Source organism: Osmia lignaria, chromosome 16 (genome assembly GCF_051020975.1).
Source record: "Osmia lignaria lignaria isolate PbOS001 chromosome 16, iyOsmLign1, whole genome shotgun sequence".
In the NCBI taxonomy this organism is placed as follows: domain Eukaryota; kingdom Metazoa; phylum Arthropoda; class Insecta; order Hymenoptera; family Megachilidae; genus Osmia; species Osmia lignaria.
This window is the reverse complement of record NC_135047.1, coordinates 2343337-2367675: the sequence shown is the minus strand read 5'-3', so window position 1 is coordinate 2367675 and position 24339 is coordinate 2343337. Positions and strand designations below refer to the sequence as shown.

The 24339-nt window shown below is 44.3% G+C and overlaps 1 protein-coding gene across 3 annotated transcripts; it reads left to right on the top strand.

The window, feature by feature from the left end:
* Positions 1-788: 788 nt before the first annotated feature.
* LOC117600637 (uncharacterized) lies at positions 789-3989 on the top strand. Of its 3 annotated transcripts, none has more exons than XM_034316311.2 (9): positions 789-951; positions 1600-1791; positions 1879-2130; positions 2225-2479; positions 2541-2707; positions 2777-2934; positions 2994-3139; positions 3306-3700; positions 3773-3989. In XM_034316311.2, the coding sequence occupies exons 2-8, from the start codon at positions 1789-1791 to the stop codon at positions 3447-3449; spliced, it is 1125 nt and encodes a 374-aa protein (XP_034172202.1). In that variant the 5' UTR covers positions 789-951; positions 1600-1788; the 3' UTR covers positions 3450-3700; positions 3773-3989. The 3 variants fall into 3 exon arrangements, with proteins under 3 accessions (XP_034172202.1, XP_034172204.1, XP_034172205.1); XM_034316313.2 differs by having other exon boundaries at positions 3757-3989; XM_034316314.2 differs by having other exon boundaries at positions 793-951; positions 2819-2934.
* Positions 3990-24339: the final 20350 nt, after the last annotated feature.

Genomic DNA, 24339 nt, shown 5'->3' with positions numbered 1-24339 from the left:
ATTTGAAATTAAAATAAAAAAACGACTGTTTTAGCGAAAGAAAGACTTTCCCTGTTTCACTAGAATATCCTCCAGTAAAAAAAAAAAAAGAAAAGAAGTAAGGAAATACATAGTAGTGGGTGGATGTAAGAGGACAGGGACAAAGGGGCAACAATTACTTTATTTTGACTTTGCGGCTGGCTTTTGGATCTTTCAGTCGTCCCGTACCCCTTTGTCCCTCGGTGAACCATGTCGGACGTGAAAAAAAAGGGGATCCTGCGGCGCGTTTACCTGTTTCCTACCTGTCAACCGCGCGCCGGAAGACCAGGATCTCCCGTATCGCGACAAATGGTCTTAGACGCCTGCCTCTTTACAGTCGTGCCGAATTCTATGCTCGAATTCTACCTAGCCAGCTAGAACTCCAGTCATCTAGAGTTATATTCGAAAACCCCTTGGAATCTCCGCTTCCTCCGCTTCGGATCGCGCAACCTTTGCGAACAATCCGTTTCGAGATTTACGATGCAACGGGTTTGTTGCATTTTCCAGAGCAATCGAATATCGCGATGGTTATTAATACGATGAGGATGAAAGGATAAAAATGGAATTTTTTTTTTTATCTGTATGAAAGGTACGTGTTTGTAATTTGACTCGATTCTTTGAGTGGCACGTCGCGTTTGAATGGAACGAATGAACCGGTCGAAATTTCCGCGTCGAATTTGTGTCAGCGTTTAACGTGAAACTGGCGAGCCAAAGGGTCGTTTCAAATGGAAATTCGTGAAGCTGATACCGAGTCGATTTTCACGGTTTTCACGCGACCGAAATCCCGTAGCTGGGTTGGAAAAACGAGGCGTACCGACGACGACGCTGAAAAATCGACCTGGTACCCGCCTCGACTGCCTGCTTTGCAATTGAATGATCCAATTTCGGGACAATCGATTCGATGAAGATTTACGACTGAAAACTAGCCACGAAGTAGTTGATTTCTATCCGAATTTCTTGCAACACTCCTGTATAATCAAAGCGCGACGATTCGTAAAAATCTGTAAAAAGCGTTCAAATTATGGAAGAATGGTTCTGCTTTGCACTTGAATGACCCAATTCCGAGGTCTGATATTACGGCGTGTTCGCAAGAAAGCGATCCGAAACCTGCTATTGTGGCGAACAATATTCTCATCTCCTTTGCAAATGAATGGATAAAGGAACGCTGTGACTTGGGAACACGGATTTTCCGCGGCGACAATCTCGTTGACTTTTTGTAAGACGCTCGTGACTCGGGGACCCTTAAGCTCCCGTTCACAATACAATTATGCGGGTCTACGAGACGTTTCGTAAGAGCTAGGGCTCGTTATGCTAAACGGGCCGTTTAAAAGTCGTTTCTCCTTGCGATTCGATCGATTCATCCTGGCGTAAGAAAACACGCTGGGTTTTTGTGTTTCGGAAATCACACGTGAAAGGGTGCCTTTCTGTAAAACATCTCGGTTGAGCGATAATTTCAAAACGTTACCTATCAGTTTTTCATTAGATTTTAATAGAAGACATCCATTTCTATTGTAGAAGTATTATAAGTGATTATAATATCCAACCTGTTAATATTTAATTTGCAAATAAAATAAAAAACAGATGACGCTGTCGTTCATCGACGATGGAATCTCCGACACCAGAACCATGAAAATTTTTACAAATATCAATCAAAATGTTACAACACGAACAAAACCATAGGTACTTCGTTGGAAACCATGAAAACCCGCTCCATCCAAGCAATTAGTTAGTAGAGTTTGCTGGACAGGAAGAAGGAAAACATCAACGTGAATGGCACGTAACCTAATTAACACTACACGATTTCCCTTTTCCTCGAAAGAGGTAACACGATCATCAGTATTTGCGACTGTTCCCTGTCAGGAACCGCAACGACTACGCTGCCCCTGTGGTTTCTCCCCGATTTCTGCTAGCACCGGTAATCAACCGCAGGACAATCGTTATCAATCGTCGAACAGAAAGCCGGTCGAGTTTTGTGATCTAACAAAATGCAAGTACGCTAAATCCCAGGTGGAGAATGATATTTGTACCACTCAGAGACTGCTCAACAAGATCCAGCATCTGAAGAAAAGTATTCAAGATCTGGAATCTGCTCAGCAAAACATCAAAGTTTATGTAAAGCATTCGATATTAATTAAAAAGAAATTTAAAAGAATCGTAAAGGGATACACTGTTAATTGTATCTAATTTTCAAATACAAATTCAACAGAGAAATTCTGGATATAAAGATGTCCCCAGTCAAACCGAAGATCCAGCCACATCAGAGTTGAACAACGCTCGACAGATAGTGAACAATTGTATAGCAGAAATGATGAAGTTAAAAAGATTTTTGGAAGATGAAAATTGTTGGTGGAAGATATTCAGGAAACGGGAGTTCAACTGCTGTGAACAGAAACTACCTCATCTTCATGGTTTTCTGGATGGGACGATGGTCACCTTGAAAATGCTCGAAGAAACACTCGACGTATGAATAAATAATTAATAAAGAAAATATAGAATATTAAAGATGTACGTATCGATTTCAGGTGGATAAAGAATTTGTAACGTCAACCCCAATAAAATCAAGATCCTTGGAAAATCAGGGCCCTGAAATGCAATTTGACGAGGGAAAAGAATACAAAGAACAGGATACAGATACTGCGAGAAACTTAAGCAAAATGAGTCCTCGCACAAGTTTTCAAGTTGATCAGAAGTGAGTGAGAGAGAATTCAATCAACAGGATTAAAATTATATAATTTTCTACGAGTTTATTTTCCTTCAGGACCATCGATTCTTGTTTAAAAGACTGTCCTGTATCTTGCAGGCAACAAACTCCAAATTCTCCTCAAACTTATCCTCGAAATTATTCTCAAACTCATCCTGGAACCTCTAAAGAATCGCCAAGGAATGAAACGCTGGAACGAGCAGAGCGCAGAATCAGTAAATACTAATAGAAACTTGAATAATTAAAAATGTTATGATTGAAAATTTTGTTTCAGATCAATTACCAAAACAGATGTGGCAAACGAAAAGCGCGATAGGTTTTGGACAGAGACCAAGGCCCAGTTACACGTTCGGTAGTGAAAACACAGCGAGAAGAAAGATTATTGCTGCTGATATCAGCACCTCCACGGATCTAATTACGGTATTATCATAAATGGATTATTGAACGGCATTCAGGCAGGCTTTTAGCAAGCTAGCGTCTATAAATGATCTATTCTATATCATAATTATAGTGTTTATAAAATTTCGAATAATTAGATCATATTGAATTTCAATTAACAAGCTTGAAACGTGTGATCTATATTCAGGAGACACCGTATAAAAACATCGCCGTTTCGGCGCAGAGCTTTAAATCGTTGGCGGATGGAAGTTTCTTGGATCAGAATCAGAATAAAATCTCCCATGGAGGATCGAGATCCAAGAGCAGGAGCAGAAACAGCGGGAAGGAATAAAAGTAAAAAGTCGAGAAACAAAAGGGAAACGCGTGTTTCAATGGCGCCATCCTTTTAATCGGAAGTGACACGTTCGTTTTGTCTTGACAGGAGAAATTTTAGTCGATCATTAATTTTATATTCCTTTCCTTGCAACATGCTATCGTTTCTATTCGAGAGAATAATTGGATAATTTACGTTGGACACTTACGAAAGGCTTTCGAGCTTTGAAGAAGATATGGAGAAGAATAAGAACGTGTAAAAGGGAACAGGTTAGATTAAGATTGCTTGAGAACTTTGGATCCTTAGATTTTATAGATAAATTTAGGTTTCTATGTTTCAAGGAATCTTTTATGGACCGAACCATCATCGTGGCAAGGTGTCCAGCGACTTCAAACGACGAGAATTTTAAAATGGGCACCAAAACGATACTGATATGTCGACAGCACGGGATACTTCGATCGCCGCTTTCAAGTTCTACTTCGCTTCAAAGCACAAGTTCGACTCGCACCAGCATTTATATACTGAAGAAACTGTAGAAGACATTAGAATTAGGGGATGAGCGGAGAGGCAAGGTACAACGAAGGAAGAAATGGCGACATGGGAGTATCAAAGAGATGGCAGTCGTCGCAAACGGAAGCTGCAAATTTCGATCAACATAACCGTCAATCGATGTCCCCTGATGAACCAACTTCTATTTATGAATCTAAAGATGCGACGAAATACTGTACAAAATCATGCGTGAAGAATTTGAAGGAAAAAAGGATAAAACCTACTAGAAGTGGTTGCTCGAGGCACTGCACTGGGTATAAAAAGGATGTAAACAACCAAAGGTTGTTTGATACATTCGTTTTTCGATTGATAAATCAATTCGATTAATCATTGATTATGTTAATTAATGTTTTAGTTGTAAGAAGACGATGTGTTCGCCAAAGAAAAATGATAAATTAGGATACAGGATAAAAAGAAGCAAGAAGAAGCTTCAGCAAATTTCTAATCAAGTGAAGGTAAGACGAGATAACGATTCTTGATTAGTTGATTTGATATTTAATACCTTTACAGAAAAGGACCAAGATGTCTGTAAAGAGGATCAAAAAGATGTACGATAACTTCAGCGTGAAAAGAGCGGCAGGATTCAAGTGCGACACCCGAAAATGCAAGAGCACAGTATTGGACTGCGGCGCGAGTGAATGTGCAAAACCCAACATGTTGTTCAGCACGTTTTACAAGCTGAGAGACAAGATCACAAGGGACAAGGAGGATACATCTTACACGATCTGCCATTCGAAATCGTCTCGTGTTGGTACAAAGAACAACGATCTCATGGTGGTGAAAGAAAAATCGACAGAGACCAGCGTGGATGAAGAAACGAGCATGTAAAGAAGTACCTAACATTAGCTGACGAAGTACCACGTTTTCAATATTCATAATTTACAATTCAATTTTGTCCATTTCATTTCAATTCAATCTGTAATCTCTTGTGATAATAAAATGGAAGGTGATCAAACACGAGTTTATAAATCTAACCACCCTGTGAAAAAAGAGGTTGATTCTGATAGCTAATAATCGGAAAATTGATAATTAAAGCCGGGTGTGAAAAATTGGAATTGTAAAATTTCAATAAAAAAAGGGTTATGGAAGTTGAGAGGGCAGAGGGTTGATGGCACCTTTGAAAGTCGGTTAGATTGAGGAGTAGTTTTGATAGCTAATAATTGGAAAATTGATAATTAAAGCTTGAGGGTGTGAAAAATTGGAGTTACAAAATTTTAATAGAAAGGGTTATGGAAGTTGGGAGGGCAGAGGGTCGATGGCACCTTTGAAAGTCGGTTAGATTGAGGAGTAGTTTTGATAGCTAATAATTGGAAAATTGATAATTAAAGCTTGAGGGTGTGAAAAATTGGAGTTACAAAATTTTAATAGAAAGGGTTATGGAAGTTGGGAGGGCAGAGGGTCGATGGCACCTTTGAAAGTCGGTTAGATTGAGGAGTAATTTTGATAGCTAATAATTGGAAAATTGATAATTAAAGCTTGAGGGTGTGAAAAATTGGAGTTACAAAATTTTAATAGAAAGGGTTATGGAAGTTGGGAGGGCAGAGGGTCGATGGCACCTTTGAAAGTCGGTTAGATTGAGGAGTAGTTTTGATAGCTAATAATTGGAAAATTGATAATTAAAGCTTGAGGGTGTGAAAAATTGGAATTACAAAATTTTAATTTGAAAGGGTTATGGAAGCTGGAGCGCAGAGGATCGATGGCACCCTTGAAACTCGGTTAGATCGACGCGTAAAGATAATGTTGTACCTTAGGCGTCGATCGAGAGCCGATGATTCGATAATTCTGCGGGTATTCGCGGGATAAATAAAGGGAATAACCCCGATGGAGATCGTTTGGCGGTGGACGGGCTCCTTTAGTTACGTGGGCGCTAAGCAGCGATATATCACCGGTCGGTATTCACCAGGCAAATCGACTTTTATTGCTTTATAGCCGCTTGTAAGCTGGCCGTGACGAGCAACTCCGTTCTGCGGCGCGCGTGTAATCTGGATGTAAGGAGCTCGTTATTACGGTTGACCCATTCACGATCCAACTTCCTTTTAACGATGGAACCAGCTCGTAATGGCCGATCCCAGTCACCCAGCCGGATTAGCTGTCCCGCTAACGACCTTATCGTTCCTTTTTTCTTTTACCTCCTCGCCGCCATTACTCACCTCCTCTCAACTTTTTTCCGAGAACTTTGGACAAATGGAACCCGGACGAATATTCTCTTGAATCGATTATTTATGCTAAAATGGAAGCTGGTAATAGAGAGGTCAGAATGTCCAGGAAGTTTAAAACATTCAAGATTGCTTCACGGTATTAAATACATATCGATATCGCTTTCAGAGATAATGCAAATTGCTTTTGATTAACGCCAATAACTAATTTGCATTGGTAAGTGAATGATTATGGAACTGTTCATTTTCTGATGTCTGCTTATTAAGACTTTCTTGTACCTTGTATACTTAACGGTTCATTTGCATCTACAAGTGTTCTAAAACATTAGTTAAATTCGACTATTTAACATTCGCGATAAGATTTACCAGTGAAACCTCGGTAGCCTCTCTCCGCTTATGTTCGATGCTTATTAAAATGAATAAAGGACATCGATGAAATGTCAGCAGCTGACTGAGCCGGTAAAAAAAGGGAAACGAAAAAGAGGTACGCATCTACAACAAGATCCTCTCGCCGGTTCGTCCCGTCGTCTCGCGTGTTTCTTTCGCCAAGGCAAGGCTGTCAAGCGTAACCGCTCAATCCTCGTGATTAACCTTCGACAGGTCCCCGTCGAGGACAATTTTCCACGATTGCAAGTTCATTTACGAGCACCCTCCGCCGATACACGAACCGTGCGCGCACATGCCGCACGAATTGCGTGTTTTCTTTATTGGCCGATTGAATAATACATGGAGCCGAATAGTATTAGAACGACATGGCACGCGATGTCCATGACGCCTGTCATGTCGCGCGGGTCACACGTCACGATTTTGACGAGTTCTTTAGGCAAGGCTGATTTATCGAACCGGGATCAAGCGTGTAAACCTCTCTCCGGCAACGATGATTAACTCTCGGACGGCAAACGCGATTGAACGAAAGAATTTCTAAAGTTCGAGAGATCAATTACCGTGCGTCGCCGACCATCCGGACGGAACTTTCGTATCAGCAGGGAAGTCTAGACGCGATTTAAATCTATCAAATTTTGTTAGTTCCTCGGAACAATTCTTGTACTCGGGGGGGAATCTACAACGAGGAGGACAAGAGAGGCGGTTTCTTGACACGGGGCAAGCCGGTCGCGGCATAAATCACAATGAAACGCATGGCTCATTATACTTGCAGGCACTCGTGTAATTGCGACGGGCGTGTCCACGCCTGTTTGCCCGTGCAGATCCAACGGAGTGGCGTTTCGGTACAACACACGTCCGTGTGTCTCCTCTCTTTTTCTCTCCAGCTGGTACCACGACCACGTCGAATCCGGTGATTTTCGCGGGCCGGAAATGCGCGGCCGGATATGGGCGTGACGCGTGGCGCGGGGTTAAAAACGACCCGCGACCCCGAATTATACCTTTTCGTTTATGGCAATTGTACTCACCGTAACGACCGAGCTGTCTCTCCAACTTCCCTCTTGCACGGTCCTGATTTTGTGACGAAGATATTGGACATCGATGATGCTGATTATTCACCGACACTCTGAAAAATATTAATTAATTTTTATTAGTATAATCATTGTATCTTAAAACTGTCGTCCACGAATAAAAATCAATTTGTCACCCAAGTTTTACGAATGCTTATTAACACCCCATTGGTCATTCGAACGTTAAGGGTGCAAGAGGTTACAGCATTGTTACCGGACATCGACAAATTACGGTCGTGGTGTTTTCATCCGCGCGGTTTACAACCCTCTGCCACTGAAAGCGTGGCGCGATAAGTCGCGAAACAATGGAAGGTGAAACGTATCGAATGAAAGAAACCCGCTGAGAAAGGGGAACGACCACCCGCCGCCTTTTAACACCGAAGTTCCGCAATTTTCACGCTTTTCCCTTGTTGTTTCGCCCCCCCTTTCGTCTGTACGTCTTATGCAAATGAAGCGTCGCGACGTTCCGGTTAATGGAAGCTAAACCGAGGCTCTGACCATCGAATTGGTCATGGATCGTTACTCATCGTTGACCACCAACGACTCGACTTTCGGAAGCGGTGTGTTTAACGTTGCGTAAGCTTCTTATCGATACCTGCTCGATAATTCCTTACGAAATATGTTTTTCGATTCACTTTTCTCATCGTACGGTAGAATGTCGAAATCGTGTCTGGTGCATTTAAAAAAAAAAAGAAAAAAAGTACACTTTCTAATTGAATTCCTTCCTTATGGGAAACGCGTGGAAATCCTGTTCGATTTCCTATTTTCCGTAAGGCGATTGATTAAATCCGCATAACTCGACCGTCGATTGCGCATCAGGAAATTTCAATCGACGTAAAAACGAGTGAGAAACGTCGCGGGTTTGAAATTTTAATTAACTTTAATTATCGTGGCAAGTCTTACGTTTCCGTTAACGAGACGTACGGTGTACAGTAATCGACACAATCGTTCGGACACCCAGCGTGTCCAACTAACATCCCATAAACCTGTGTTTTAAGCGTCTGGAAACGCCATCAAAGTCGCGGCTACGTTCGACCAAGTCGAATCGCAACAAATTCATCGAAATTCCTTGGCAAACGAGTAACGGGACACGGCTAACATGAGAATGAAAGGGAATGACCAGCGAAAATGGTCTTACCGCGTGATTTAATCGCGCAACCTAGAAACGTAAACACTGCAATCACTATAAATTTTCTGTGAAAGACAGAACACGGTTTCCTGTTGTATAATCACCCGGAAAAGGATACTTCGACTGTTTGCTCGATAAATAATTAAATAACTGACTGCCAAAAATCGCGAAGCTTCCTGAAGTACGCTATAACTCTAAAAGGATTACCATTAAAGTCTCCAAAAATTATTTGTACACTTCTCGACGACGTACTGAAATGCTCGAAATATGTACTAACTTCGTAAAGTAATAAATAAAATTCTGCAAAGATGAAATGATACATTGTGCCATCCTGTTAGCGGAAATGTCTAACGTGTTGGTATAAACATCCTTAGTCTAATCGTTTGATCGGAGAGACGGAAACGGCTGGCAGGAATCGGTTTCCTGGGACATTCCACGTGTGTCACGAGGACGTAAAAAAAAAAACAAAGAATCGAAAATTACGAGGTTATACGATGCGCGGAGCGACTCTAACCCACACACGTGTAACTGGCACCCACACGTGCTGGTGAGCGGCACCCACACCGAGGCGCGAGGCGAGAGCCAGTTCGCATGGTGGTTTCCACACGCATAATCACCTGTCTCGTCCATCATAAGCAGCGTACCTGGCCAGATGTAATGCGCCGCGGGCCCACGCAAAACCCGTCCGACATCGCAACGTTTCAACACACGCCCACGATCGGTCGGCTCGCTTTCAAAATGTCGTAAGTCAAATTGCCCCGGCGCGCACCGTTTCATCATCCGGATGCGGGCCAGAGCTCTCCTCTGCGAACGCGTCGTTTTTTGCACGTACTTTGCGCTGTCGATCATCGCATAATTGAAATTAAAAAGAAATAGGGATCGATCTAGAGGAATGAAGTATAAAAATTCAGAGATATCTCTGGATAATAACGAGGATTAATTAAATCCTTAATTAGGAAACGCAGCGAATGATTAATATTCTAACGCCTGTACTTCAGCCTCATGCTGATTGTTCACCTATTTGGTAACATTTTACCCTAGATCCTAGCGGTAATTATGGAAATTCTTATGACTGATGTCTGTACCTAACGATGAACAATGCAGATCTATCATGAGAAACGGGCTGCGTTAAGATACGTATTAATGGTTTTCCAGCGATGAATATGTAAGGCAATTTACTTAAGGAAGCGTTAAAATCAGATTAAGAGGCTCCTAGTGGAGATACTTCATTGTTATCTCGAAGATCTTCGAAAAGTGAAGTTCCATTTGTATTCAACATTTGTACACTGATTACACTAACGATCAATCATTCCTCGGTAAATAGTATGCAATAACTAAGACAGGAAATAAACACACCGGTATCATTGCCGTGCACTTCCTTTAACCCTTTTACTGCGGTCGCTTCGGCCGGAAACTGTAAGTACACTTCTGTTTCCAATAGTCATATGAAAATTTCCATTACATGCCAACTGTTTCACGTTGGACGACTGAAGTAGCTAAAGGGTTAAACAAACCATTTTTCAACCTTGTTGCCAGGAAAACGATGCGCACCTTGCCATCCGGCGATATATACCAGCAAGGCAATCGGCAAAAAAGGTTTCCGTTTCTTGCCCGAACTCGTTCGACCGTCGACAATTTGAACGACTAACGAGAATACGACAAAAAAATTAATATTTCGAGACCGCGAGAGCAAAGGTTGGCCATTTGTTTAACGGCCAATCGGATGAGGGCTCGGGATCGGGATGGGCGTTCTGAAAAATTCGGTTAGGATTCCCTTTTTCACCTGGACGAGGAATTCAGGGTACAAAAACTGTGTTGTGCGCTATGGCGGAGGAGGAGAGGCGCGTAGATAAGGGAGGAGAGGAGAGGAAGAGAGATAAAAGGGTTCGCGTGTAGATGACCGGCATGCTTTCAGGGAGTCCAGTTTGCGATGAAATTAGCCGTGTCCGTTCGGTCCAAGACAAAAAGTAATGGCTTTCACGCTAGGCACTCGGGATTAATTAACGAAACGACCGAAAATGGCCGCGGTACCAGCTCCATACCTTCGGACCTCTGCATAAGAACGATTTCTCTTCGGCTCTTTCGTCGTTTCTGGACACGTATAACGAGCCCCGGGACTACAAATGACCGTCAATCGTCACCTGTCATTCAAATTTCTTAAATTACTCGAAACAGGCGCTTTGGGACTAATTAAACACCTCCGATATCATCTCACATCGGTGCAGCGCATTAATTACTCCCTCCTCCTCGTTCCGAGGTGTTCGAACCAGATGAGATAAACCTGTTTCAATTTTTTTAAAATAATAAAATAAATTATTTGGAGTGATTCGTTTTTATATCCTTCTTTTACCTTCACGCAATCCAGAGATTCAAATTTCGACAGAACAATCGTCCGGATACCGGACGTTTCGTTTTTCAAAGGAAGACGTACTCGCGCGACAGCTTGACAGACGGACATTAACGATCCACGATGGATCCGCGTGATTTCCATCGCGAGATCGCACATGTTTGTCCACGGCAAGGTTCTTTGCTCGAACCTTGCAGGTGCAGCAGGGAAATCGAGATTCGAATCGATCTTCGGGCGTCGTCATTGTCAGCGCCTGGATTCATCGCGAACAGCGAGAAACGAAGATAAATTTGCTGTCGGTAAGGCAAATTTAACGAGGCGAATTTCCTCGTTCGCGATGAAAAATTAATAAGAACCGAAACCACCTGATTATTTGCGAAACAATGATCAATAGTAGTCTTCGAATCGGACCGAAAATAAACTAGTCCCTTTTTTTCTTCCCTCGAGAGAGCAAACATTAGCAGGCAGGGGCTATGGGGTGCCGTGGGCAATAAGGCGCGGAAAGCGCGCGTGAAGCGATTATTCGACTCGTGCGGGCTGCCGCAAAATTGAGAGTTAACGAACCTCGACGAACCCGGCTGACACTCGGTTGGTTGCGTAATCGTGGCCAGGTTAAATCCGCACGCTTTACCGCTGACACACGTGCCAATGGACGAACACAACCGGGGGAATTCGCGGACAGAGTGGAGAAAAGTTGACAGGTAATTTATCCGAACGAGAGACAGCGAGAGGAGGAGACGAATATTTCCGCGCCACGTCGCTTATCTAAGTGGCTGCTTAACCGTTTAACGGTTTGTTTGTCGGACTATCCAGCACCTGGACGAGGCGTCTAGAACGCCTCGAAGCGTCGGCGTCGATTCGTTCCGTTAATGTTCGCCAACCTTCTTACTCTCCTTTTAACGACCGGCTCTATGGTTCGTTTGATCGTTGAAAGTCATTGAAATGCGAGAATACAAACACTGGTTGTTTATTACGTCCTCGAGTTATTGAACTTTAATTGTTCGACTTCATTTTCCATCCTGTCGATGCTTTTTCAAAAGCTGAGAAATTTTGCGAATTCTAAAAGCAGCTTCGATTTTTCCAATCAAAATTGATATTCACACGTACAGGTAGCAAGAAACGTACCATTCAAAAATCTGTATTCAACGATTGATTCCTCTCGGATGACGTACGATGGGAGGTTTATGGTGTTCGAGCTTTCTTGCTGGCTTTTCAACAGACACGGATAGAATCTCCAGTCACGCGCGACACAATAATTTCTCACGAACGTGCAAGCATGTGGGACACTCGGATCCGGGCATTTTCAGCACGTGGTCGGGCAACAATTATATTGTTATTGTCAGCGATTTGTATTCCATCGTGGTCCGTGATTCTTTCCGATTCACCGTTACATCCACGACAATAGAGTCGTTCGTAATCGTCCATGAACAATTTTCTTACTCCTTCTTGCCAGTCAACCAGACTGTTTATTTTTACAAATATGGGGATGAAAGTTTTACGAAGAATTTCCGAGCTCTACAGCGAAATAATTTCTTTACTATGGTCGCAACCAGGAAGTGTAACATTCCTTCTTGAGAAAATTGAACGATGGTGTTCTCGGATACTCGAGGATTGAATTTGAATTGATTAAATTGAATTTACTTAAAATCCAGGTTCCTCCAGGTGATATTGTGTTCCTCGTTCGACGTTCTCGGGGTCGTTCATCGCTGTAAAGGACAAAATTGCTATCCCCTATTCGAATATAAATTCTGCGCCGGGCAGTGGCTGTTTCTCAGCACGAATTGCACTGCGGCAAACGCAGCGGAAGGCGTTCTTGTTTCCTATGGGGCAGGATCGATCTATAGTCCGCCATTGAGAAGAGGGAGAGAGAGAGAGAGAGCCAAGAGGGTTTTCTGGTATCGCCGTATGGCAAACAGCAGATGTGCTGTACACCCGTGGTCTCCCTTTGCCTCTCCCTTCTCTATCTTTTACCATGCCCTTTTGCTTCGTTCGCCAGCTTTCTCTGTTTTATGGACTCATCGCGAAGCAAAGAGGACCCTCTTCTTCGCATCGGTGTGTTTACCATAAGGCAAGCATTGTCGAACGCTCAAATGACACTCATAGATATGTCAGTTGATTTCTTTTTTTTCTTTTCTATACGCGCAAGCATTCCGCCGGATGTATACGAGGAACCGATTTACGAGGGATGTTTCAACAGAGCCGCCCTTTCTTATTTTCTATGGTGAATGGCCGATCTCGTGTAAACGTTCTTTGAGAACCTTCTCCTATCGATTACTCATTCTAGTTTTAAAATGTGGAAGATTAGAAATGACGCGAGGCTTAATGAGTCAATGACGAGACACGTCGCCCCTGGTTAAAGGTAATTAACCCTAAAACTGTTCAACCTTGCTAAGTAATAGATCACGATGGTTATCGAATGACGTAGCAGATCCGAATCACCTCTGATTCCTCTAATCGCCTAAAGTAATAAAATTTCAGCCCCCTCGAAAAGCATACGGATAAGGATTTTCAGCTTGGCAATAAATTAAAGATAATTCACGTTTAATGGTAACCATAAGAAAGATTATTCGCCTGCCTCGGTCCTTCGACTTCTTTTCTTAACGACTTTAACGATACTCTTTTAAACGAACCTTTATCATTAACATACGTACAGTGTGACACTGGTGTATCCTTAAAAAGATACAGTTAATTAAAAAAGAAGAAGAAGAGGGGAACACGTTTGGGCGCAGGTTAAAACTCAGCATCGAAGAGCGGGGACCATTTTGTTCCTTCCAATTTAGGAAGGAGGAAATGATACCGGGGCTCGTCCCTTCTCCGCATGCAGTCCCATGTATATTCCAGCCAGACACAAAAGAAAATAATTAGCTTTCCTGCCGATAGATAGATAAACGCACGTATTCAGACAATTTTGGTAGGCAACGATTATTAACGGTCAGCAGGGTGTCCCGGTTTGCTGTCTGTGTTCGAACGGTCGGAAATTAATTACTCGTTAAATCAATCCCGTATATGGAATCAAGTTTCTCCGCTCCTTTAGAGTATTGTTTGCATTGTCCTTTTGACGTTTACTTTATCGCCATTGACGATTCTATTTTACCATTCTTTGTTACAACGATACACTTCTGTATCTCAATGAGGAAAGAAAAATTCATGGTCTCCATAGGAATTACCTTCCATGCATTATTCTTGAAAGATCCAACGGCATTCCCTTAATTTTCCTTCTTCGACCTTCTCTAGAATCATTACGATGCAAGGTCCAAATCGAAATCATCCCAGCCTATCCCTGCAACCCTTTCACGAATTCAATCAAGCTGGCAGCCGCAAAAAGCAGGAAAGCTCGAACCCGGCCACGTCAGGCCTGTCCCGGTGAATCGAACGATTTCAATTCGCCTGCTAATCGCTTTTGTTACTTTTTAACCGTTGGTTATCGTGTCCGGTTGAAAAATCCGGCCACAAGGTGTACCCTGTCCGTGCATTCCAAAGATGTCCACCGGTAGAATCTCGGGTTGGGACAGGATCGTAGGGTCCGCGAATTCCGCGCTGTTCGCAACGGGCTGAGCTTCTTCTACGGGGTGGAATAAAAAAATGGGCGGCGCTTTGGATGTGACGGGGCCAGGATCTAGGCCCGAGAACTGGCGAGCGAGGCTGGGCCTTCTAGATCCCTTGGGCCTTTTCCCCTACCATTTCGGTCTGTTCCTTTCTCCTCTCCTCGAGTCCGGCCGAGACATGCCAGAAAGAAAGAGGAGGGACGAGGAGGACGAGAAAGAGATCGGCCAACCATCGGCAGCCTGCGCGGCGACCCACGGGAATATCAAGAGATCTAGCGATGGGCACTCTCGGCCTTTGCTACCTGCATGCTATTCGAGTAACTTGTTCAAGGTAATCCAGCTATATACTCGGCGAATTTGATTGATGTAATCTCCTCGTGATTTAGTTTCAGACGAAACGAGAGTGATGCGAAAGATGTGATTTGTAAGAAGATCTAAGCGATTGTTTAATAGGGTCATTGGTGATGTTGAATTTTATTTTCTAAAATTATCTAATCCTGTCATTATCTACACTTATTATTCATCTAGATATCAGTCCAATTTTATCACAAACAGGGCCCCATTCTTTAAATCGTTCCGTTTCAAGGTACCATTTATCAATTGAAATCCACTTGACCGAAGAAAAAAGTTGGAATGAAATTGAATTGATAGTCTCCGGAGAGATGCAACGAACGCCTCCCGGGACTCGTCCGTCCCGTTCAATTTGCATGCACTCGCGAATACCGGCTGAAATGGCCGTATTCGGTTACACGGATCCCGGGGCCCGTTGATTACCGGTGACACTCTATTCGGGGCCCAGCTCGAAGGCTGACAACCAGCCTGACGACGACGCGAAGATAAGCGGCCTGGCGAACGGCAGGCGAAACAGAGACACCGCCAGGCCAAGGAATGAAATATCTCTCTCGCGAATGCTGCCCACCGGTAGGAGGATTCTCGTTTCGTCGCTCCTATACACGGTGTCCCATAATAAATGAGATCTATTTCAAGAATTGATTCGATATTCAAGAACCGGAGGCATTGAAAGAATGATACCATTCAAATTAAAAGTCACACAAGATAATTAAAATAGATATAATTCTCCATCTATAGTTTCAAATTTGCTTAGCAAAACAGGATGTAAAATCCATGTGTAATATAATGGAAAAAAATGTTAAACATTTCCTAAAATGATAATCACAAAACTTGCAAAAGTCAAATAGAAAGGGACACCCTTCGATATTCAAAAACCGTAGGCATCAAAAGTATGGTACCATCGTATTCAAATTACACTTCAATTCTCCATCTATAGTTTCAAATTTGCTTAGCAAAACAGGATGTAAAATTCGTGTAATACAATGGAAGAAGATTCAAACATTTCCTAGAATGGTAATCAGAGAACTTGCAAAAGTCAAATAGAAAGGGACACCCTGTGCATGCACGCACCCTTCACGTTTACGTGTGTACGTACCTGTGTCGACCCGTACGTATTAATCACGCGATTCGTCCATAACCGTATTTCAGCGCACGCAAGAGAGAGAAAGAAGTACGTGAGCTTCGAACGACGCCACAGAATCTCTGCTCCTTCCACGGGTAATTACTCGTTGCTTCGGCCGAGGATTTTTGTTAAACAGTCCCTTGCACCGTGACTTCTCCGATTTATCCCGTGACTTTGCTTGCCGCGTTACGCTTCGTATGGCTGCGGGGGTCCTGGACCAGCTACGGATTATCATTGCTGTCCATCGAGCCAATCCGAAAGCCAGTTTCTGTCTTTCTTTCGTGTAAGCCGGAGATCTCGATCTTAGCAATATCAATCGTGATTCTAATTAATAAATACATTGAATACTTGCTGTAACGTTAGCAGCCTTCAGAACTTTCCCCCTTCGTTCTCTAATTATTTAATTAAACAAAATTCGTACGGTCACTTAATATTCCTAACGCCTCGACTCGTTATTCAGAATACTTGGCACGAGATCAGGATTCTCCACTCTCGTTTCATAATTATCGAATTAACTCCGTTGTAATCAAGGTAGTAAGAGTGAATCGCTTCGATTCAACTCTGGCAAGGATATGAACCGCGAGTCGCGCCCGGTTCCCCGTCGAATTCTTCTTCCCAATATCTCAGATGCCTGGAGTATCGTCGGGTGCCATAAAAAGTCGTGCCGAGGCAAGTTGCAGAGGCGAGGTTCGATCGTCGATCGGTATCCTCGGTGGAATCGTTATCACAGCGAGGCAAAGGGCCGCTATCCGAAACGAGCGTGTCGAATCCCTCGGACTTTTTCCCGTTCTCCGGAGCGCCGTGGCGTCGGGTGCCGGTCGGATGTCACGGCTGGCGCGGCGGGGTCGATTCGTTTGGCGAACGAACGCGCGAAAGAGAAAACGATGAAAAAGAAAAAGGTTGCGACCAGCCAGAGAGAGATTGGAGACGAGAGAAGAAACAGCGAGAAACGGGCCACAGACGAGGAGGGAGAGACATCATCGAGCCGGCTCGGATGGAAGGAAGAGGAAGGGTAGCTCAAGGGTAGACTGAAAACGAGCATCGTAACCGCGACGAACAAACTATAGTGAATTTCGACTTGGGTGGTCCAGGATCGGCAGCAGCAGGCCCTGTCGGTTCCCCGCCACCTCGTCCGATCGTCTCTCTTTCGGACCTTTCCTCTCTCTCTCTCGGTTGGGCCCTCTTCTCTCGCCCCACTTCGCTCGGCACCCTACTCCGGGCACCCAACAGCGCCCCCTCCTCTTTGGGTCTTGTAATCCCCACCACGACGGAAGCCGCGCCAGGCCGCGAGCCACTCCTGAAGCTACACTATCGACCATAAGTATTTGCCCACCTTTGCCGTTTCCACGCGTTCCCGTTTTCATCCACGGACCTTTAAACCGGGCAATTAATTCCCAGATCCATGCTGCATAGACACAATGATGCTGCTTCGCGCGAATTTCAATGTTACTTTGCAAACTTTCTTCAACTCCAGCCCACTTTTATAACAGTTCCTTTCTTTTCTTGGAAGATTTTGAAAGGAGAGGATAGTTTCGTGACTGGGCGAATACTTCTGGACGTTAGTGTATACCCTGGTCGTTACCTCCGATTCGACCAGACTGCCTGCCGTGCTCATTTGTATTCCCGTAATTAGAGAACCACCCCCTAATACTGGTTCCTTGCACGTGTTACAGTCTCCAGGTCCCATAGTCAAAGATAAGAAGAGTGTATTTTTTCTTTCATTTTTCATACACGATCATTTGTGTTACAAACAAGATACACAAATGGTGTTCTAGAAGTTAAAGGCAGATGTTTGAAAGACATTTTCAGAATTATCTAATTTACAACCAGTAAAAGTTTCTCTTGGAGAAGAATAGTATAAAAGACGAAGGCTAGATCGAAGGTCATTGTACAAACAATGGATTCAATTAAACGGCATAAAAATGGAAGTCGACGAGTCACGTGTACCGAGTATCAGAAGTAAAACCGTGGCTCGTCGTGGCTGATAATTTACGATGTACCGAGTGATCCCCATCCCCATTTGTCGGATTAATAGAGGGTTAATTTAGGCGAGTAGCTCTCGACGCGCCTGTTATCTCCCACGCAGTATTTGCACAGCTCATCCCAAATCGTACATATCTCCCCCATCGGGTGAATAATTATTACCGGTACGATCGTCACGCTCGTGGCTGTGAATTTTGAATCCACCAGAATACCTTTTCGTTTCATCGTTCAAACTGTTCGATTTGGGTGTTTCTTTGGACCGTGGGAAATCCTCATCAACGATAGTTTGGCTAACGAGTCACCATATTTAGAGTACGTTGTATCATTGTTATCTCAGCGACGTTAACGAGATTCGGGAACAATGGTGACCGACGAGAAGGAGGCGAAAGAAACGGTTCCAGTTAATTCGATTATTACGAAGAATGCAATTATATTAATTGACATTAGCGTACAGTTTGCATAGCTCGCGTGACTCGGCCTATCGCTAGTGGATCTGTAAACAGTTCACCTTTGACTCTTGCTCGATGCATGAAACACGAGTACAAAGAGAAAAAGAGAGATTAAATGAGGAACGACGATAGTCTGTTCGGTTCTCCGCTGTTTTGGATTCGTTTACAGGTAGATAGTCAGTTTCGTAAAACTTTAACCTTTGAATCATGAGTATAAATTCGTATCGGCTGCGATTCTCAAAACTTTCAGAGTAACCCGGACTTTAACCTCTTTTGAATGTATCGAAAAAGATTCATCTTCAAACGTTTCTCGAGTTTCACTGACACAACGCTACAGACAAGTCGAGAAGTGAAATGAATTAAATGCCCGTCACTGGCTGTCGGCTAAAATAACAGAAACCTACAAGATGAATGGTTGAGCAATGCTTCTCTTCCAAGGTATTGAACAACTCGATACATTCCACTTAACATTCGAGGAACATTCAATCGTGAGCATTGTGACAGGTGTATGGTCTGCGGGATAATTAATAAATTCTCCCTCCTCCCTGGTAAACCATATAGAAAAAAGATTTTAATACTTTGATAGGGTATCTGTATCAAGACACCTATAACCTTTCCAATTTAATATTTAAAATGAGCCTATTCGTAAGAGTAGCAATTTTCAAATTATAATTACTGCACGACACATTGCATACAAATAGAACAATGGAACGTAACAAGCAATTTAATTGCTGTTTTAATTATCCCTCGATTAAAGACGCGTCCACAGTTCCCATCGCGATCCAACCTTGATTATAATAATAATAATCCTTGATACCTGTATAAATCTCGCAACAGAGATGTTAATAAGTGGCTACGGAATTCCGTGCACCGATTAATTGCAGGTAATTGCATCGCGTCGTTGTTGCGTCGATTGAGAGACTTCGTAGGTATACCTTAAACGTGATGTTTCAATTTTTCATTATGATCGTGTAGGATAACGTTCAATGTATTGCTCTAATTACACCTGGGTAATTTAATTTACCTTGTGCATTACGGAACGTATTGTAAAGAATACGAAGCCATTAACTAATTATACATTGTACTGGTACCAGGTGTTTCGCAGGAAGTCTAGGTGAATACAAAATATTAATACCATTATCTTTACACGTTGGGAGCAATTTTCTCATGATGGAAAATTTGAAAAATTCACGAATAAATGATAGAATCGAATTCGCGGAGGTTTCTGTTCGTCGATGAAGAACGATAGAACTCGTATGGTAATTACGCGAGCTCTTCAGATCGGTCAATGTCGTTGCGGGTTATTAATAAAGATGCAAGCCACGGTTGGTATTCGTCCAATCTACGACAGGATCGGACCGATGTTTGTGCCTGGTTCGCCTCGCGATGATTACTCATTCGGACGTTAATGCACCGGCGTGCTAATTAGTCCACGCTGAGTGTACCGTCGTCGGTAGCACTGACACGGGATGGTCCATATTCCAGGTGATTGCAATGATTTTTCTCGTACACGTGAGAATGGCAACCTTTATTACCGTAGTCGTGATCATTTATCTTTCGAATAAGTCGAATTAATTAGTTTGAAAATTGATTCTAAAAACGAGGAACCCGGATGATCCTTCTTCGTTCCCAGGAAAAATTGACACCGTCGATTCAATATTCTCGGTGTTTGTACTTGACGAGCAGAACGAACCGTTTCACCTCGAAAACGTAATTAACAGGGCGGACGGTTTTTGCGGTAGCTCGCGTCCGACGCATAATTGCGGCAAATGATCTCAATCTAGAAAGGTGGCAGCTGTTGTACGTTCGCAATGGTGGATCCGTGACCGTATCCGAGTCAGCTTTTTCGAGGCTTCTGGAATTAGTGGCGGGTCCTGACGATGACTCCGTGGAATCGGAAACACGTGGGAATTACGATGAGACCGGTCCTACCCTTCTCTCCCTTACCGTGGACCGATTGAAATATTTCTCGTTCGCGGAATCGCCACTCGTTTAATTTCATTAGATCGCGCTTTCCAGACCGCGACACTAATTTTCTGTCGCTCGAGCGGCGCGTTTATGTCGCCAACGTGACACGGAATGCGGCGGGTTCGGAGCGCGAGAAACTCCACGTTCCTCCTCGTGGAAGAAACCCCTTCGACTCGCCGCGAAACCGTATTGCGCCATCGTCCGCGGCAATTTACGAACCGCAATCTGAATTAATAGCGGTAAAAAGCGGCGGCTACGGGACCGACGAGGCGAGGTGGTGGCGGTTTCAGTCGGATTTCGCGGCGATGTTAAACGAACCGTTCTCCCGAGCTGGCCGCTTTTCTTGCCCGCAGGTGTTGAAAGAAGAGACAAGAAGGAGGTAAACGAAAGCAAGGTAAAAACGGTCAGCTCCACTCGTTAATCATTTCTCCTGTCCCTCTGTTCCCGACGTTTATCTTAATTCCGTGCTATTCCCTCCGGGGGACGTTGCTCGATATGCTAACTACAGCTAAATTACACTTGCTGCTACTTGAACTTTGTTGTACAGGGGACGTAGAGGGAAGCGTACAGGTTTCTCGGTAGACGATCCGGTAAATCGTTCGAGATCACGCGAAGAAAATCAAAGAGCAGTGGCAGGATCGTTTCGTAGAGGGAAATGCGTGAACATCGCCACCTTCCATTGAATCGTGGAATTTCAATAAAACGATTAAATACTCACACCAATTCTCTCGTGTTTCATCGAAAGGGTTATTATTCAAGATGCGAGCCCGGCTTCACGCGGCTTTCCACGCGTCTGACAAATTCCCCCGCATTTCCATCGCGGTATTTTTTGCCGTGTACCCGGTCAACGAGGCATGGGTGGTCCCGGGCATTATTCGTTCGTCTCCGCGGGACTCGTCCTTCGCCAGGGTGAGAGACACACCGTGAAAGAACGGGGGAGACGCACAATGCACGACGGAAAGAGGAGAGATGAGTCTCGGGCGGAGACGAGACGAGATGAGAGAAGACGAAGAGAAAGAGCGACGAAGAGGAACGGTGTGTCTTTTTCTCGGTGTCGTTGATTAGGATTTTATGCCGGCTCCGAAGCAGCCCGGTAAAGGGTGCCTGTCACGGCGAACCAGGCTCGTTTATGGGAGATTATGGGACACCGTGGCGCGCACAGGGGTAGCGGAAAGATTTTATCCGTCCGTTTAAGCGGGGACAACAAATGCCGTGGCACGTTCGATCAACCGACGGTGATGCCTCTTGCCGCTCGCCGACGGCCACTCTCCATCGGCAAACGTCCTCTCCTTTTCCATCGAAATTTGCATTTTCAACGGGCGCGGGCGCGATACACGCCTCGGCGGACTCGTAAGCGATACCGTTTCCAACCTGGTGAGAGACGCCGTGCCGCGCCGGCCACTTTGTACCGGGACGTGTTTATTCGCCGCGGAAGAAACGACCCGTGGGCGTACCTGTCGTTACCAGACGCAGCTGCTATCGAATCGTGTGAAACAGAAACAGGGAACCTTGTATCGGTAAACCGCGACAGGAATCGGCAGACTTCCGATCGTCCTCAGCCTTCGCGAAAACTAACAGACATCGCACCGTCGATGCAGTTTTATTATGAAATATTTTACGAGAAGAAAATAGCTGATATTAAATAAATAAATGTAGGTGTCAAGTTTCTCGAAGGATTCCGTTTTATTCTCTCTCCACGCGATTCAATTAACCGTGGTGACGAACAACAACACGGGGAAAGAAATGGAATAAAACGTGGAGGGAGGGAAAGTACATGTTGAATTTCCTCGAAGAGCGCTGATCGAAAAGATCGTCTACCTAAGCGGGAGATGGCGAGGCGAAGGTGCGTTCGGTATTTTTAAGAATTCGAGTACTAAATAAAACATCACTCGCCTCTACTCTCTCTCTCTCCGTTTCCCTCTTTTTCTTTCGCGAGCAAGTAGTCGTTAGTACGACTGACGTGTACCTCGTGCACACAATCTGGTTCGTCGTACCGCGAGTCCAACTCCTCCTCCTTCCGTCGAGCTGCTGATCGTCTTGCTCGTCCGTTGTCGTGCTCGTCTTCTTCTTTGTGTTCAGCGGCCATCGTCGAGAGCACGGTGATAGAGAAGCAAACCGCACGGGCGTCCATCACTGTCGTCGGCTACGACCAGCTCGACACACGGTTCCTCTGTGTGCACCTCTTCTAACCTGTGCCGAGGAGAAAAATTCACGGCAAGAGAACAGCACCGGGAACAGGACAGGCGAAAGTAGCATAGACGAACGGGGAACCTGCTCGTTCTACGTTACTTGAACATTCCGCGATCTTGTTTCGGACGATGTTTACAGGGCTAAGTGGGAGCGCACGTGCTCGCCTGGATCCGACTGTCCAGCTACTGTCCATCGATGTTCGAAAAGCGGCAGCGAGTTAATGAGCCCTGCGGTTACGCGAGAAATTTGAGAAATCTACTTAACCAAGGGTTTCTGGTTCGTCGTTTTTCTTGTCTTCTTAATAGGATCTACCGGTAGCTACTTTGGCTTTCGATCGGTCGGCTTGGCAAAAATAAACCGTGGACTAGATGGGACGAGCCGATATCGAGAAAAGATATCGCGCGTGCTTCCCTTTGCCTCGATTTGAATAACAAAACGCTGCACGTCCGTCCGTCCGACTGTCACATCGCGAGCTAACGCTTACACGAGGAGAGGCGAGTTCCTCTTGTTTCGAAACCCTCGAAACGTTGTCTAGATAGGGGAGTACGTGAAGGAACTAAAGCATTCTTGCGGAGATTCCATAGGAATGGAGATTCTCTTCAACTCCACGCACATGCTTTCATGCGTTAAGTACAGGAGAAGGTATACTTTTATCTTCTTCGCTCAGAATTTTATAAAATACGCATGAATTTTTGCAAAGTTTGACCACTAGACGGTCGTTTATCGAATGATAGTGCAAAGCAGGGTGTGATATAAGGTCAATGTGAGTAACAAGTACGCGAGCGGGGTATCACCATGGGAACCGATATCGATTGTCGAGAGGGTCAAACGGTTCCAACAAATGTCGCCAGAGGATCCAGATTTTTTGGATTTTCTCTTTTTGCGATTCTCTGTCGAATAGCAATATCAAGAGTAATTCAATCCGTTCTATCGGCGACCGATCAAATGGCGATCGAAGGTGAAACGCGTATCCATACGAATTTTCCGAAAAACAAGATCGATCAGCTAAAAATCTAGAATCTCTCTGATTTATTTTAAACAAATTACTCGTGCTTTCTGTCAGACTGGAATACCGGTGGCTGATTATCAATGCAATCAATTCGCGTAGGCTCATCGTCGCGAAAGGGGAAGAAAAGATTCATTACACGCGGCAGCCACCCTCGTTGTCCTCTTACCCCTCGAAAGAAATCAATTCACCGGACGGAATAAAAGATAAGGCGAGAGGGCAAGCGGCCGGGTAATGTATCAATCATTCTGTTTGCGTAACCTCTGACACGTGTTCCTCGAACGTGCATAAACATACGCTCAGGCCGAACAGAGGCTGAAGGAAGACAGTGAAAGCGAAGAAGAGAGAACAAAGAGGGTGATGAGAATAAGTGAAAGAGAGAAGGTAGTCGAACCCTGCCGAATCAATAAGCCTATACCCTGTCCGCCTCTTCGTCGTACCTTTTACACCCGTCTTTCTTCCTTTGACCCTCTCTTAGCCCCTCTTTTGCTCCCTCGCAAGCCCCTTCTACCTTCCACCACCTCTCTCCACGCCTTTTCAAACCACACTGTTTCCTCTTACCTTTCTTCCATGCCCAAGTCGAACGAGCCAAACGAGCTTTCCCCCTTTCTCGACAACGAGGTGGAGAAGTTCGACACCTTCATGGCCGACTCTCCGCCGC

Bases quoted from the DNA above. Each gene is read 5' to 3' on its own strand.
- LOC117600637 (XM_034316311.2), top strand. The intron at 2,708-2,776 runs GTGAGTGAGAGA...ATTTTCCTTCAG, and splicing joins AGTTTTCAAGTTGATCAGAA to GACCATCGATTCTTGTTTAA. The intron at 3,140-3,305 runs GTATTATCATAA...ATCTATATTCAG, and splicing joins CCTCCACGGATCTAATTACG to GAGACACCGTATAAAAACAT.